Raw genomic sequence first — 17,447 nt, forward strand, 5'->3', positions numbered from 1 at the left:
CAAAAAGCCCGGGTAGCCGCACGGAGATAAAACCTTATCCTTCCGCTCTTGAGCTCCCCCTCCTGGGCTTCAGATGCATCGTCGGGCATAAGCATCAGCCCCTTAACCGCGGGTCGTACGACGCTACTCAAGCGCTCGGCGCCCGGCTGACCCGTGGGGTCTGCGGTTTCCCGCGAGAGGTGGGCGCGGGCGGAAGCGGGGCCGCCACACTTCCGGTGGCCGAGTCGGTCGCTTGCCACACTTCCTGTTGATCCGGCTCCGCCGAAGGCTGGGCTGAGTGGAGGGCCGGCGGGCGGGAGGCGGCGGCGGCCGCTGGCCAGGCGTGGGCGTGCGCGGGGCCGTCCTGGGCACAGAGCGTCCGCCTCGTCGCCTGATCCTGGAGCACCCTCGGCCACCGCGCCACCCGCCCTCCGTGCTTCCATCCGGCCCTCGGCCCCGCCGCGCGGCACCATGCCCGCCGTGGACAAGCTCCTGTTAGAGGAGGCGTTGCAGGACAGCCCCCAGGTACCTCCCGCCGCCCGGCTCCCCCTCGCCCGAGGGCTTGAGGCCGCGGAGGCCCTTTCAGCCCCGGGGTGGAGGCTGGGAGTACGCCCGGGCCCCTCGGGGGCGAGAAGGGGGCGGGCCCGACCCTGCGTCCTGAGCCCGGGAAGCTGCGGGACGCGGCATCCCTCGGGCGGAGCTGGAGGTGCCGGGAAAGCCCCCCGCGGCCGCAGGCTTTGCGTCCCAATTCTTTTCCAAACTCAGCTGAGACCGAGGCTGCTCGGCCTACACTTGGGCTCCACCAAGTGCCCCGGGCAAATAATCTTTTTTTTTTTTTGCCTCAGTTTTGTCATCTGTAAGATAGGGATAATAATCGTACCTGTCTCCTAGAGTTGTTAGAATTACATAAGAAAATGCCTGTGAAGTTGTTCGCGGGCAATGTCTGGTACAGAATAAGAAGTCAGTCTTATTATTATTACTACTACTGAAAGGATGGGACCTGGTGGATTTAGGGCCAGAGTGGGATGCAGAGAGACTACACCTCTTTCCCAGCGGTGCCAGACCTCCCCTTGGCCCTGTTTTCCCATTTGCGAAGAGGAAATTACAATACCTGCCCTAGTTGCCGCACAGGGAAACTTCATTAGCACACCCGAGATAAGAATCAAGTCCTTGGAGCTCTGCAGATGAAAGCTGGTGTGTAAATATAGTAAACGAGTGCAGAATGATATTAGTTCATAAGTCAGTGCACCTTTCCCTGGGGAACCTTTGTTCTCCTTCATTAACATTTCCCCAGTTTCCTATCTGCCCTAGTGGCCCTGCGTCCCTGGGTTATTTAAATACATCTCTTTACTCCCTAGTAGCTCAGCTCTTGAAAAATTAGAGTAATCTGTTTTCCTTTCACAGTTTCCCTTCCCTTTTAGCTTCCTTTCCATTTTTTTCTTAGTGAACCGTGCCTCCCCAGGATACCCCTTTGATGGACTTACCTACCCCCACTCTGCATCTCTCCAGTTCAGAATTAGTAGTCAAAGGCTTTGTGCCCTTTTTTTTTTGTGATCTTCCTTACACAGGCAAGTAAGAAACTGTAAGCAAGCTGTGCTTTTTTTTTAATTGGCATCCGCTGGTCTGATTGACTTTTCAAAGGCCTCTTTGAAGTCTCTAAACCTCTGGCATTTTAATGGGACCAAAGCCCTTGGTAGACGTCATTTTGTCCATCCTCACACCTGTTGTGTGGGATATGAAGATAATAATGTGGAATTTCGAATGATGTCATTTTGAACAAGGGTCTCCACTTGCTTTGTAGATGGAGAAACTAAGGTGCAAAGATATATTGCTTTCCTAACTGAACATGGTGATGGCTGAGCCAGGACAGAGAGGTTGCACTAACTGATTCTCAGTGTTGCCCTCACCAAGGAATTACATTAGGAATTTTTGGCTCTCGCATCAATGGATATGTACTGGTTCTGAGTGGTTTACAGGATGTGCTCAACTGTGCGGCAGTAGAAAGAGGACTGGCAAACAAGTCAGGACACCTGGGTCCTAACTGTGGCTCTAACACTAACTTATTTGATTTGGGCGAGTCACTCATCCCCATCCTGAGACTGGCTCGGTTTTCTCATCTGCAGAATGAGGGTCATGGAGCAGGTGATATTTAGGGGCTTACAATTCTGTCATGTCTGCATGGTTTATAACTGAGCTTGTATGAGGAAGAAGAGGTTTAGAGGCACTGTCATTCCTCTTTATGTAGGGAGTTTGTCATTGCTTTTGAGATGTGGGTGTCACCCTGTAAGGGTTCTTGATGAGGTTAAAATGGAAGCTAACTTTCAGGAAGGTCTTTGATAGCCATCGAAGCATATTTAGCACTCTTGTATGCAGCGTGTGCCTAACGCAGCTTTACTCCCAAGGAGATTCATAGACTTGTAACTGGAAGAAATCTAATCCAACTCCTTCGTTTTATCTGGAAAGAATAAAAACAATAGCAAATACCTGCATCATACATGCATTTTATGTGTCAGGCACTGTTCTCAATGCTTTACATATGTCAACTCATCTAATCCTCCCAACAGTCTCTTGAAGTAGGTCCTGTATTAAAATTACCAAGGAGTAGAGAAATTAAATAACTTGCTCCCAAGATTACACACTTTAAAGTGATGGAGCTGGAATTGGAACCCAGGCAGTCTGCCTGTGTTGTTCAAATTAGCCCAGCTACCTAGCACCTGTGACTTTTCTGTCATCAGTGACCTAAAATGTTTCACTAAAAGGAAGTGATCTTAAGAAACCATCTATTGTTTGTTCCCTCTTGTTTTATGTAGAGTGTTTATGAGAGTTGCTCCAGTAACCTGGTTGCACAGGATTCATTAAATGAACACGAAAGCTTTTATATTTAAACTCAGTGACCCAAGAAGAGCTGAATAGCAGTTGACTGACCTTATACGCATCTATTCATGTCCTTTTTAGTTCACAGTGCTGCATAACGTGTTATAAGACTAGTCTATGTATTACACGTATTATTTCTGGTTACCTCTGGTGTATGAAAGACAGAACGTTTTAGGGATTAAGATACTTGTCTCCATTGCTGTTTGCGAGTCTCTACTCCTCTCTAGGTGCAGCTAGGTGCTGGGAATGTAATGACAAATAAGATAAGAGCGCCTGTCCTCCACTGGTTCACAGTCTGTTCTGGGAGACAGATAAACAAAGCGGCAGTTCCAGTACCGTGTGAATACTGCTGTGATAGGAGCACAAATGCAGCTTTGAGCTGCTTGCAGCTTGCACTTCTCCAAGGGCTTATTCTGTTTTCTGTAAGTAGTATGGTTTTGAGATAAAGTGAAGCACTATTGCTTGCTGTTTTGTTATGATATTTGTTTGTTTCCTTTGCAGTTGGCACAACTGAAGCACAGAGAGTTTAAAGATTAAGTTCTGAGATTATGCAGTGAGAGGTCCAGCAGGGAAACCAGGCCTTTTTGTAACTCAACCAAGATGCCTCAAAACATTACCTAGTGGTTTTATCTTCCTTGAGGAGGGCTTTTGTCCTGCTGTACTCTTTGTTTATAATACATTTTCCTTTCAATAGACTTGGTTCTACTGAGATATTTCCCTCTCCCATACTATGGGAACAAGTTTTAATTGTTTTTACTTTAAATATATATGATAAATATTAAAACATTTAAAAATATATATTTAAACATATATAAAATATACTTGTGTGTGCATGTGTATATTTTACAATCACAGCTATTAAAATTGTGCCATTATATAATTAGATGCTATTCTTAGGCGTGAAAAATGTCTAGACTATTTTATTAGCTAACACCCAATTTCTTTATTCTAAGATAGAAGGTAATGTGTAGCTAAGGCTAAGGTGTTTGGTTTTGTTCTTCTATCCAGGCACACTTTCAAGACTATGGGGTAGTAGAAAAATGACGGAATTTAAATCTTGATTCTGCAGGTTGCTCAGCCTCTCTGAGCTTGTGTTTCAACATATGTAAAATTAGAATAAAAATAGTTGCTTAGTTCTTATGAAGAATAAATAACATATGTAAAGTATTGTCGACTTAAAAAAAATGCACAATGTGAGATTTGCGAGTTAAGTTTTATTTGGGGCAAAATGAGGACTGCAGCCCGGGAGACAGCATCTCAGATAGCTCTGAGAAACTGTTCCAAAGAGGTAGAGGGGAAGGTCAGTATATATGTAATCTTGGTGTAGGAGGAGTACATGCAATCAAGTATATATTTTGTAAGGGGTTTCTGCGAGTCACAAGGAGCAGGCATCACCATGAAGGGATTTAGTGCTTTTCTAGATATGAGGAGATGCAAGGATTGGCTCACAAACTCAGCTCCTGAAAACATCTATCTGTAAACCTGTTCTGCCCGCTTTTTCCAAAGCACACAGGGCCTCATTCCCTATCTTCACCTGAATTCCCTTCAGGGGCTGTTGAAGGTCAGCGGCTGCAGCAGCGCATGTGATTTAATCCTTGTAGAGGTAGATGGCAGGTGCCCATGGCAAGCGCCAATTTGTTGACAGTGTCTTCATGCCTGCATGTTATAGTAACTCGATAAATGATTGCTGTTATTGTTTTTGTAAGTGATATGCCCCAACGTCTTGCAGATATTTTTGTAGAACTTTCGAGCAGCTGGTGTACCTTTGCCTGGTCCTTGGTCTTATTCCCTCTTTATGTCTCAGAGCATTCCTGTTGTTCCAGATATAAGTTTAAGCAGATGTTGAGCTGATAAACATGGATATTAAAACTGTCTGAGATAGCTGGTTATAGTTTTTTTTCAAGGATAATCATGGCCTAGTTAAGTTAGAAAAGGAAGACGGGGTTTTTTTTGTCAGTTCTAGTGGGTGTCATGGTAAACGTGTTCAGAATGTAGAGAAAAAAAAAACTCATGATGTAGTTGTGGCAGTTATCATAGGTGACAGCGTGACAGTAGGATGACCAAAGAGAAGCCAGCTCCAGGCAGTCTGCATCCTGCCTGCAAACAGGATGGTGGGCTGTGGGCCAGAGAGTGTGCCCACTAAGGAGACCCACCTTTGCTGGATGGTGGATGCAACCTCCTGCGGTGGAGAAAGCATGGCCATTAGTGCCAGCCAGACCTGGGTTTACATCCCAACCCTGCTGCTTCCCAGCTATGGGAGGTTGAGCAAATTTCTTAACTTTAATGAGCCTCAGTTTCATCCTCTGTAAAATGGAGTTAATGTAACTGTGGTATCTACCTCATAAAGTTGTTGGAAGGATTAAATGAAGTAACATTTAGTGCTCAGCACAGTGTCTGACACATAGGAAGTACAGAGTAAATGGTAGTTTTAGTTTTCTTTCTACTCTCTTTATGAAGGACATTTACACGAGCCCTCTCTTTTCATCCTGAGGCTCATTTTCCATTCTATTGGGTTGGCCAAAAAGTTCTTTTGGGTGTTTCTGTAACATGGAAAAACCCAGACGAACTTTTTGGCCAACCCTACATTTTATTTCTAAGAGTATTAAAAACAATAAATAGGACTTAACTAAATGGACATCAGTAGTATTTAAAAAAGTAAATATCCTCAATCCAGTTGTATCACTTTCTTTCATTCTCTTATATATATTGTTATAGCAAAGAAGGGAACCAGAATCATAATAAACATTGAAGGACTCCTCCAGCATTGGCACCACGAATACCAAAAGATTCTCTCCTGTTAGATGATAACTGTGTAGATAATAGTGTTGCTTTAGTGTTGAAATGAAATCATGCATGTGAAACCCTTAGTGTCCAACATGTAATAAGCAAAGTTTATTATCTTCATAATATCATCTGCTCGCACTATGTATTAGGCACTGGTAGGCACTTTATGTACATTCATTACCTCTAGTGTTACTTGCCAATTAGTGGTAGAGCCTGAATTTGGACCTAGGACTGACACAGTCCCAAAGGGATCCCAGATCCTTTGAAAGGCCCCAGTAGACTCTCAGCTTCTGGAGAACAGGGTCAGTTTTGATCACCTTTGAGTCTCAGATCCCAGCACAATATTTCATCAAACACTGAAGTACAGAAGTACATACATGAGTGAATGAATATAGAGTGATAGACCAATCTCTGTAGGTTCTGAAAATGTCTTTTAGCAATCTTTTTTTTTGCAAATATATTTTAAAGAGATGTAATAAAGAATTCTAAACCAATGTTTTTCACCTACTCATTGACGTCCATTAATGGGTTATGAGATCCAGTGGGTCACATCCATGATTTTTGTTTTGTTTCTTCTGATCCTTCTGTTGATAAGAATTGGTACTAAAGAGAGTACATTGGTCTCAGAGCAGGTATTCTTAGCCTTGAAGACCTTGTGTGCTGCTGTGAAGTACACCATATTTGTCAACAAAATCAAAGAATGATTCAAGCGCCTGGGTTTCTCTTTCATTTTATTGAGGGTGCTTTTGGGTCCGTTATTGTTCTCTTACCTGAGATAGGTTAGGAAAAGAAAGGAAGAAAATTGAAATTCATTTGCAGGGAAATAATGACCTTAATGGATTGTTCTTTGTAAAGTGCCTTTGGTATCACCTCATTAAAGACATTTCTATAGCTTACTCTCCATTCTGTGCCTAATGGGTTATTTTCTGAAATAGAGATTCCATTATCACTAGTGTAGTATTTTAAATTCCCGCTGTGGTAGACACATTAACAGAAGTTCCTTGAATAGATACGGTCTCTTATGTGATGCCTTGATACTTCTTTAGACACCATCCAATATATAAATATTCCGTTAGTGCTCAGTCAATCAGGCAGTACGCATGAAAATGATAGGAAATACTTTTCATCTAAGACATTGCTCAGCTGTTCTTGAGGCACTGAGTAGTCTTCCGAAAGGAACCGAACTAGTGTTCTTAAGTTGCTGTTTGAGTTTTATGCCCAGAGCTTCTGCTGGTGGGCCCACAGTACACAGTTTCCTGGCCATGAGTTTGAAAATTGGTTGAATAGAATATGATGAAAGACATGGAGATTGACTGTAATAACTTAAGCAGAAAGAATGACACACCTCTGTAGGATGTCCAAGATTGCATAAAATCGGACAGATGGTTAATTGCTATGGTGATGCAGTGCTGGGTGCCACACCCTGGGTACTCAGACAGGCCTGACATTGAGTTCAGTTTATGGGCTTGAAGGGAGAGGCCCTTTTAAACACTTATTTTATTGGATGGACTTCACTGGTGCTGAGATAGAGGCTAAAGGGAATTATCAAGACGGATAATAGCCCTTGAGTGTTAACCATTTAAAAATTGACTTTACTTCTCTGGCCCCAGTACTCAAACGGTATTCAATTTGCCCTTGCACTGTATAGTCAGAAGGATTAGAAAAAGAGTTCTAAAATAAAGCTCTAGGAATCAGCTTATGTTAGTATTAGCAATAAAAAAAGTAAAGCCAGACAACAGGCATCTTCCCTCCCCATTTCTGTATGTGTATGTGTGTTTGTTTTACCTCCTTTGTAACTTTTCCACTGAGAAATAAAACTGACCTCTTTTCTTGCAGACTCGCTCTTTACTGAGTGTGTTTGAGGAAGATGCTGGCACTCTCACGGATTATACCAACCAGCTGCTCCAGGCAATGCAGCGTGTCTATGGAGCCCAGGTACCCTCCTGCCCCCTCACCTGGAGAGTCTAGTAGGAGCCCTCTGCCCTCAGCTTAAACTTCTCTCAGGGGGTTGAGGGATTTGAGTCACAACAATACCATTTAAACTTTTGAAATAAAATCACAGTTGTTTTCTGTTCACCTCAAAAAACTGAGGATAGTTTGTTTTTATAGCTTAAGAAAGAGGGTAATTTTCCTGTGACTAGTAGACCCAGTAGAAAGGTACCACATAATTGCTTTTTAATTTAAAAAAAAAATTCAACCCCAAAGGGAAACATTTGCGTCTCCTCTTCCTACTTGTGAATGAATGGGCTCGGTATTCTGAGGCATGGCTCTTTGTCTTTCTCATAAATGGTCAGTCTTAGATGTCAGTGCAGGAAAGTAGAGATGTTTTTTCAAGTGCTTCCTTTGAAAAGACTCAAGTCATAGTTCTGGAACTGTTGGGTGGCTTCTTTGTTTTGAGGAACAAATATCTCTGCCTTGCAAAACCATGGAAAATAGATTGCTGAGTAGCAAAAGTGAATCTTTTTAATATCAAGAAATGCCCATGTATGTTACTTTCTAAGAGAAAACTTGTGAGTTAATTAAAAATAGAATTTATGTTACATGACAAAATATGGCAACTGATATTTTCAATATGGATTCCTTGCCGACTTAAATCTGTACCTGTTACTATGTTTCTTTTTCTCATTGACGATCTCTCAATACCACATTCAGTGTATAATAATAATATAGATATCAATAATCATGTATAGTCATTTATTTTACATAGCCCTTAATACTCATATGTCATCATTTATTATCATTGTTTTATTAATCATTCATATCATAGATGGGGAAAAAAAACCCTCAGTTCTTGCCATGAGGGAGCTTACAACTGGGTTGGGAGACAGACAAAAACAGTTACCAAAGAGTGCTAGAGGGGCTAGGAGAGGAGGGTTACCTGACCCGGAGGAATTGTGCTGGGTACCCAAGAAGAGGATGATTGTGATAGTTTACATTTATTGAGTACTTCATAGGTGCCAGGTGCAGTTTCAGGGGCTTTTACGTGTAATCATTTCACTTAAATTCCCTGATAACTCTGTGAGGTGGGTGTTGTTATTTTTATCTTCATTTTATAGGTCAGGAGATTTAAGGATTCTGATGATGAGTGGCTTTCCAAGTCCACCCCGTTAATACATGGTAGAGCAAGTCAGCCTGAAGCCAAAGCCCAAACTCTTAACTACTAAGCGTGAGGTTGGTAGTCTGAGCTGGAGAAGTGGCAGTGGACATGGGAAGAAGTGGATTAGTGATTGATTCAATGTGAAGGAGTCGGGTGGTGAAGGATGAATCAAGAATGATGTCCAGGTCGTTGACTTGAATAACAGGAAGAGGAGTAGATGGTGTGTTGGCAGGGGTGGGAGAGGGATGCCAATCTTCATTCTTTCCTTTTTTTTTTCCTTTTGGCCGCACCATGGTTTGTGGGGTCTTAGTTCATCGACCAGGGATTGAACCTGGGCCCTCAGCAGTGAAAGCACAGAGTCCCAACCACTGAACCGCCAGGGAATTCCCCTTAATTCTTTCTTGAGAGTCTGATTTTGAGGTGTCCTTGGGACATCAAAGTGGGGAAAGAGATCTTGTTGAAAGTTCAGATCCAGAGTGCAGGCTGGAGATAGAGATTTGCAAACTATTGTATTATGTAAGTGTAACTTATTAATTGGAACTAATTTTAATGACCAAAAAAATCATGTGCTCATTTGTAATTTTGCTCATTTGTTTAGGTAAAACATTCAGAAACTGGGGGACATACTCGTCCATTTTCTAAAAGCCCTATTTATTTCTATTACGTGTTTTTGTATTTTCCCCTAAGTATTCAGAATTTAAGAGGACAGAACATTTTTTACTGAGCTTATACCTGAACTTGCTTGCTCTTTAGTAATTTGAATGTTGTTATTAAACAATTTGTCTCCTGTTTAAGAGTCCCAAGACTTGAGGGACTGTGACTCTGCCACTCCCAAGAGTCTCTGTTGTGCCTTTCCATGTCTGCAAGAATCACTTACTTGGAGATGTCCAGATACTCTCTTATGTGTTTTTTCTTTTGAGCCAGAAAACAGCATTTTGCCAAAATGAAGTGGGTCTTGCATTCCAAGAGGCTGTAACCAGCATTTAATCCACACCACGTGATCATCACATGGGTTCTTCTACTGGCAGAAACCTTCCTTCTGCCTCAGCATTTCGTGCAGCAGAAGCTAGCAGGAACTTCTGGCTAGCACTGCCAACTCAGTGACAGATTCAAGCAGTGGTCAGTGGCGTTCAGATCGGCTAGGTCAGGGTCAGTTGCTTTTCAGGTTTATTTGAACTTGTTTTGTGTCTTTTTAGTTAAATTAAAAAGAAAAATTTTCTAACTCCTCTTTGATCAGTTTGTTTATATGTATGCATGCGTGGGAAGAGAGAGAAAGAAAAGAAAAAGAGCTACCAATGTTTTCATTCAGCTTTTTTCCCCGAAGTTTATGTTTTCTTGGTTTTATTTAACATTCTTCCTTAAATATTTCACACCTAGACATGTTAAATTACATTAATAGAGTTTTATAATTTCATTTTTAAAAACAGAGCCACTTAGCAAGATGTTTTTCATTATTATATTTTTGAACCAGATTTATGCTGCTGATGAGTGATAAGTGTTCATAAAAGATATTTTAAAACAGGCCACATGGCAAGTTTCTGGATTCTGATACAGTGAATACCATTTGGACCTTAGTTTTAGAAAGAGGAAGAGTGAAAAAAACTACAGGAAAGTTCTGTGAACAGTTTTGCTGATTTTGGCTGGTTTGGGGAAATTTTAAATTTTATTTGGCTTAAGCAGTAGAATGAAGCTATAGGCTATAAGCTGTTTTCAGCATTTTACAGCAGTCCCTGGGTCGCATCTGGTGTCCTAATTGTCAGATGTGCCTTTGCACAGGGCGGAACTGAGTACTCCATCGTAGGTCATCTGAATGAAGCTGTACACATTTCTCATGCAACAGAGACAGGTTACTTAGAAAAGCTCTGCTGTCTTCCAAACTATTGACTAAATAAATTTAAAACTTCCGTAGTGTCTGAATAGATGCGTGTGTATACATATTCAGTAAAATCTCAAATTTTGCATTTAATACATTTGATATACTTGTTTTGATTATGTATATCTGCCATAATTTTGTTTCTTTCCTAGAGAAGTTAAAATTTTTAAAAACCTGTAAAAAATGGATTTATTAGGGTCTTACAATGAAATTTACTGAGGTAATCTTGCTTCTCTTCTCAGACATTGTACTGAGAAACCGGGAAGGTCAAATGATATTCCTAGCAGTATTAGTGAAACCTGGAATCTACTGGAACCTGTCTTTCTCCACCAAAAGATGACAAACCTCTGTAGTTGGTGCCTTCAGTCTGGATGGAATTTTTTGTTTTTTTTTTGTTTTTTGTTTTTTTTTTTTAAGTACATTTGGGATGGAATTTTTTAAGTGAGAACCATGGCTCAGGCTCTTTCACTTCCCTTCAGCAGAGCAGGCTTACTCAAACAGTCTGATCTCTGCAGCTTTTCTTAACCAGACCTTTTGGAGTGCAGAACTCCTGATCCTAAAATGTAAAAGCCCACATTGGAGTTGGAAATAGCATCTTTTCAAGTTGGCGTGAGACAGCGGGAGGGGATAGGAGTAAACTACTTTGAAGGGAAGATATGCATACATTTGGTATTATAAAGAAGAAAATGTTTTTCTTTAGAAATGATAATGTATATAGATATCAAGCTAAATAAGTTAGTGTTCCTCCTGGGAAACAGAGTAGTGAGCATCCAGGAGTGTGAACTTGTGATGGGGAGAGAGAAGGATTGGGAGGCAGACAGGGTCAGAACCGTATGTTTTAGTAGTATAAATATTATTAGGCATGTAAACATAACCACAGCCTAGGCGAGGCACCTCCTAGGTGTAATCTCACTTAGCTTTCAGAGTGAAGGAGAGGTATTGTTATAGTATGTGTTTACAGGTGAGGAGACTAAAAGAGCTTATCTAGCTTGCCTGTGATGACACAGCTGATGAGTGGCAGGACCAGAATTTGAACTCAGGTCTTTGACTGCAAAACCTATCTTGACTCTGAACTACGGTGCTGTACTCTTTTGACATACTGGTCTCTAGAAATGGCAGCAGAGGCTAAGGAAGTGGGAGTCTTCAACAGCTGTTCTTGTCACCACAGACCACCCCCACTTATGAGCCTAATAGCTTTGTAGTGTGCTAAAAGTGGGAGCCAGCTCCTTTTTGTATCCTAGAGTAACTTCCCTTGTTTAATTGGCTTTTATCCATAATGGTTTCAGTCAGTGCATTTTAACAGCTCCCAGAAACAGTCAAATTGAGGTTTGTATTGACAGGGACAGAGAAATATGTGTGTAGCTTAAGGCGTTCAGGACTAGAGAGCCCCGAGTGGTTTCTGGAAGCAACTTCAAAGCCTTGAGTTTTGCACTTGATTTGCATGTGGGATCTACAGCCTTCCCTCATGCTGGCATTGAAGGCTTTCAGATTGGTATGGAAGATTATTCTGGGCCAGGCTCATTCATCAGGTATGAGGTTAAGTGTGTGACCTTAGATGTATCAGATCTGAGTTCCAGTCTTGACTTGACCACTTGCTGTGTGACCTTGGGCAAGTCACTTGATTGCCTGAGTTTCCTTATTGGTTAAACAGAAGCCATGATAATAACCACCTCATAGGTTGTTACTAGAGCTGATACCTGTAAAGTGGAAGATCAGCCCTTGGCATGACGTGCTCACTCTTAACATAACCACCTTCTAAGCCTTAGAATAATAATAGTTACCACGATAGCACTGTGCCCTGGCACTGCTAGTTGGGTTAAATAGAAGCTTGGTCCTGTGATCTGGACTTTCCTGAGGGCGCAGTCTGGGCCAGTGTTCCTCACTTCCTCACTGTGTAGTTGATGTTTGCTCCTGCAGCTCCTGGGTCTGGGCTGCTTCCCCCGCTGGCAGCACAGGCTGCTTCATGCCTGGTTCACAGCCTCTCGCCACCCTCCCTCCCAGGCAGCACCCGATACTGTTAACCATGCCCCCCGCAAAGCCGTCTTTCTCTGGTTCCTGTGGCAGTGTCTCTCCCGAGCCTCTGTCCATCATTCTTGATTGTTCTCCTTCCCTGGCGCCCTTTTGCTGCCTGCCCCTTCAGTCTTGGTGTTCTCCAGAATTCCACCGGAGTCCTTCTCTGGTGAGTCACTACTCGTTTCCTGGGCCAGGTCACTTCAGCAAAGCCTGGCCATTTCAGAATCCATTTCTAGCCTTCGTCTCTAGGTCCTCATTCCAGACGACTTTTGCGTGTTGTCACTGTGGCGCGTGAGTTCTCAGCTCTCACCTGGGCTGTTGTGGCACCGTCCTGAGCAGTCTTCCTGTCGGCGGGGGTTGTCCTTCCCCTTCAGTCCACCCTTTCCCCTCGAGCTAGCACGTCCGAACCTCCCTTCCCTCCCTGTCTTCAGGTGCTTCTGTGGCTCCCCGTACCCACAAGGCAGGGGTAAAACTCCTCGGCAAGGCACGCAAAACTCTTCGTGAGCTGAGTTTTGCCTGTGCCTCCAGCTTCGTCTTTGGCTGTTCCTCCACACATCTCGAGACTTTGCTCTGCCACTCCCGCTGCCAGGAATGCTCTCCACGGACCCCTTGCCCTGGCAGTGGCCTTTCCGGCAAATGACTTTTCAGACTGACCTCAGGTCCGAGGTGTCTGACACCTTTTCTTTCCTCCTTTTCTCCCTTCTGACCAAAGCACCCTTCACCCGTGTGCCCAGATGCCCTGCACGCTTGTTGATCAGAGCCCTGAGGGGCGGCGTGTGGGATTTTCTTGGCTCCCTCTGCGCTGTGAGCTCCGAGAGCAGAGCTGCGCGTTGTCTCCAATGCCCAGCACCTTGCCTGAGCCCCGTTCAGTGTTTGATAAATAGATGTTAAGGGAAGGTCTGCCTCCGGCCACCTCAGCCAGAACATGAGCAAACCCCCACTGTGAGCTTTATTGTCCCTCCCGGGTCTTTGTCCCCTTGTCAGCGCCTGAGGTGGAGGCACCGCCATCGTGGCTCGTCTTGGACTCCCTTTCCTTCCTCATTCACTCAAGCCTGTTGTTTTTGCCTCAGCGATACCAGGCAGAGATCTCTGTTACTTTCTGCCTCAGGCTCAGACTTTTTTCTCTCTCGCTCGACTTCAGGTGCTCTCCTGACCCTCATGTCGTCCTTTCTCCCTTCAGGGTTTCCTTTCCACCACAGCCACTCATGACTTTTCTTCTGCTCACATCTGACCTTGTCATTCTCCTGCCCAAGTTCCTCGGGGCTTCCCCAGTGCCTGCAGAATAATGTCAGCGTCCTCAGCAGGTGTCCCCACACGGCCTGCCCCAAACACAGCTCTCCAGCCTCTGTCCTTGCCACGCTCCTTGCCACTCTATCTGTGCACCCTCCCTGCCCACCTCCCCAGGGCTCCTGACCTAGTGCGACCCCTGACCCCAGCTTTGGGTGAGCGCTGTGATGAATGAGACTCTCAGCCACTTGGCTTTAGGTAACATTTCTGGTCAAATGTTTGGTGTAGATCAAAGCAATGCTGACACTGTGACTTTCACTCTGGTGGATTTCCTCTGCCCCCTCTCCCGGCCTCTCCATTCGTGTCCAGAGGCCTTCGGGTGGCTTCAGATGAAAGATGCAGTTAGTAAGGACTCTGTGCCACCATGAGATAAACATTCCTTTGCCCGAAGCTGAGTTCTCCTTTGGGTTTGTTAACCACTGGTTTTTCTGCCTCGGCGCCAGCCGTGGGAAGTTCTGATTACCATTGGACGTTCTGTCAGTAAACCCTTATCTCTCTTAAGGATTCTTATGAGGTATTCAATAGCATAGATAGTAACCAGAGAGCCCTTTCAGAGTGTTGGACTCTTACTCATGGAATTCCATTTAGAATCTACATTTTAGGCCACCGCTTTTGCTGGACCACCGCTAGAAAAGTATGGGATTTATGCTGGTGTCTGTAGCCCCTGTGAGGCCTGCTCACTGAGTACAGGACCACTAAATACAGTTTTGGACTTTGGATCAGAATAATATAGTGTTAAGAACTTGGGCTTTAGATTTTGAGCTTGACAGATCTGAGTTGAGCGTTGCCTTTCCAGTTCCTAGCTGTGTAATTATAGAAAGGTATTATCCTTTCTGAACCTTTTTCTCCTCATTTGTAAAATGAGGATAAGAATATTCCCTACTTCATAAGTGCCTTGTAAGGATTACATGTGATAATATATAAAAATGCTTAACAGCAATGTCAGGTACCTAAAAGAACTCAGTAAATGTTAGCATCTACCTTTATTATTGTTACTATTAATATTTACTTTTCACACAAGTTCCAGTTTTGCAAGTCTTGTTGCAGGCTTACCTCACAGGGTGTGGATTAATTAACTGATGTTGGTACAGCATTTCATAAAACCTTTGTGTACAATAGATTAAGTGTGAGTAAGATTAAAGTTGGTCTCGTTTAAAAGACTTTTCATGTCATATGCTCTGTACAGGAGAGATTCATTTCTTTTCAGGGCAGGTGACAGGCCATTTTGTACATGTATTGTTTGTATCCAGTGGAATCATGCTGGTAGAACAGAATCTTGCTGCCTGAAATCACACACATCTGAAATACATAGCACTTTCAGAAGGTATTTTTAGGAGAGACCTGGCAGAGTTCACTGCACACAGGAATTTTAGAAGCAGTTGTCCTTGTTGCGTGCTGTGCCCCTTCTTCCTGGGCCTCAGTGGAGTTGTGTACCTGGCACATGAGTGCCCCCCCCCCCGGCCTGGGCACAGTCGGACGTCGGCACCTCCCTGGCAGGTGTCTCTGTGACACGGGGGGCGCTTGCCAGTACGCTGTGAAGGAGAGAAGAGTGCAAGAGGCCTGTGGTCCTTGCTTGTTATGAAAGCTCAGAGGGTGGTTATCATATCTGTTGACCGGTCTCTAAAGGATACAGATATGGAGGAGTGATATTTTAGACTTAGCTAAAATAAAGAATGGGCTAGAAGAGTAGAAACTGTTGCTTGAATCTGAAGGATCGTAGCTCCATGGAGAGCCTCCTGAGGGAGATGTGGCAGAGGACGGGTCTTTTGAGACAGTTACTGTCTAAGGCAGGATCAGTACTTTACAGCCCATGTACTGACCTCTTATTTTTGTAAATAAAGTTTTATTGGAACGAAGCCACACTCATTTGCTCATGAATTATTTATGGCTGCTTTTGTGTTGTGACAGAGACCATATGTCCTGTAAGCCAAAAATTATTGCTATGTAGCCTTTTACAAGAAAAGTTTGTTAACTCTAGCCTAAGACAGTGGCCTTCTCAGGTCTTTTCTCTTAGCAGGACTTGGGATCTTAAAGAGTAGCGTTTAAGTGTGTAAATTTTAGACTTAGACAGACCTAGATTCACATCCCAGCCCTGCTACTAACTAGCTGTGTGACCTTGGGCCGGTGGCCTAACATCTCTGTGCCTTCATTTCTTCTTCTGTAAAACTGAGTTAATAATTAGAACCTGCCTTACAGCGTTGTCAAAATTAAATGACATAATGACTGGAATACACTTAGTGTGGTATCTGGCATGAATTAAGTGCTGTGTTAGCTGCTATTGTTACAATGATTCTGTGGGTCTGCAAATCATAGTGTATATGGTGCTGCCTGAAGAGGCAGATGCCAAGGTAGCTTGAACAAATCCATCTGAAACCCACTGCTGCTAATTCAGAAGAGGAGGAGGGGATTTTCTGATACAGCAGAGTAGCAGCTCAGTGAGTGGGCTAAGACCCTTGTTCCCGTGTGCTCTGATCTTCAGAACAGACTGCTGAAGGTGGGCAACAGGCTGTTTCCTGGCTCATGGCTTCATGTCTGGCCGTCATTGGTGATGTTGCCTTATAGAGTTAGGAAGTTTTCTCCCCTCACACCATGATTCCAGCTATTGTATAAAAACCTAACATTTAGATGAATCTTCTAACCTTGTTTGTTCCTTCATTCATCAGACATTTGTGGAGTGCCTGCTCTGTGCTAGGAATGGTTGCATGCTCCTGTCTAGATCCAGGACGTAGCACTTCTGGATTTGTTTGTTTGCCTTCTTTTTGGCTACGTGACTGCCAGCTCTGGTTAGTTTTCCAAGTGGTGGCACCCCGGAGGATGCCAGAGCCAGGAATTTTCATTATCTTTGCCCGACTTTGTTGTGGGGGAGAAGAGAGAGCGTCATGTTTCAGCGTCTGCTGAAGGCTGTTTCTCAGGGCAGAAGAAGGAAGTCAGGGAACAGGTTGATCAGTTTTCTGCAAAGAAGGCCCCAAAAATGTAGGATTAAGCTCTGATGGGTCTTGCAAAGGAGGCGCATGAAAAATAAAACAATCTCAGGCAGAGCTCAGGCCTTACTCCTAAGGAACAGCAAACCCAGGGGAATTAGAAAGGAAGTGGAGGCTAAGGCCAGCCAGTGCCCTCCCCTCATCTGCTCCAGGTCAGACCCGGTGGCTCCTCCCTCTCTTAGGAATACACCCTGAACCTAAAGAAAATCTTTAACTGAGCTTTAGAAATGTAAGACACGTTTTCTAGGCTGGATGCATTGATGATGGGAGGATAGTGGTAGACAGTTGCTGTGTAGCCAGAGATTAGAGGGATGAATATGAGAAGAAAGTGGACAGTATTGGCTAGCGAAAAATGGCACAAAAAGGGTCTTCCCAAGCATTGTAGCTGTGCTTCTGTGTTACCATCCATCATTACTGACCTAGTGCTGTAAGTTTGGTAGAATCCGACCGTGTCGTAATGTTGCTTAAATTCCCACTGCACTTAAAGTCTACAACTGGGCCATGGAGTCCTGCATGCCCTCGCTCTACCTGCTTTGCCAGGCTTGTCTCACTTCACGCC

The 17,447-nt window shown here is 43.8% G+C and overlaps 1 protein-coding gene across 7 annotated transcripts in view; it reads left to right on the plus strand.

Annotated features, from left to right (window-relative positions):
• The first annotated feature begins 242 nt into the window (after positions 1-242).
• The window catches only part of APPL2 (adaptor protein, phosphotyrosine interacting with PH domain and leucine zipper 2), a 53,999-nt gene continuing 36,794 nt past the window's right edge, over positions 243-17,447 (plus strand). For 4 of the 7 annotated variants that reach the window (XM_057742269.1, XM_057742272.1, XM_057742270.1 and 1 more), the window contains exons 1-2: positions 3,093-3,275; positions 7,474-7,572. In XM_057742269.1, coding sequence (XP_057598252.1) covers positions 3,105-3,275; positions 7,474-7,572 — 270 coding nt within the window. In that variant the 5' untranslated portion in view covers positions 3,093-3,104. Of the gene's footprint in view, positions 505-3,092; positions 3,276-7,473; positions 7,573-17,447 lie in introns of those variants that run through there. The other 3 variants (XM_057742275.1, XM_057742276.1, XM_057742273.1) reach the window with 2 other exon arrangements.

This window comes from Hippopotamus amphibius, chromosome 7, assembly GCF_030028045.1.
Source record: "Hippopotamus amphibius kiboko isolate mHipAmp2 chromosome 7, mHipAmp2.hap2, whole genome shotgun sequence".
NCBI lineage: Eukaryota > Metazoa > Chordata > Mammalia > Artiodactyla > Hippopotamidae > Hippopotamus > Hippopotamus amphibius.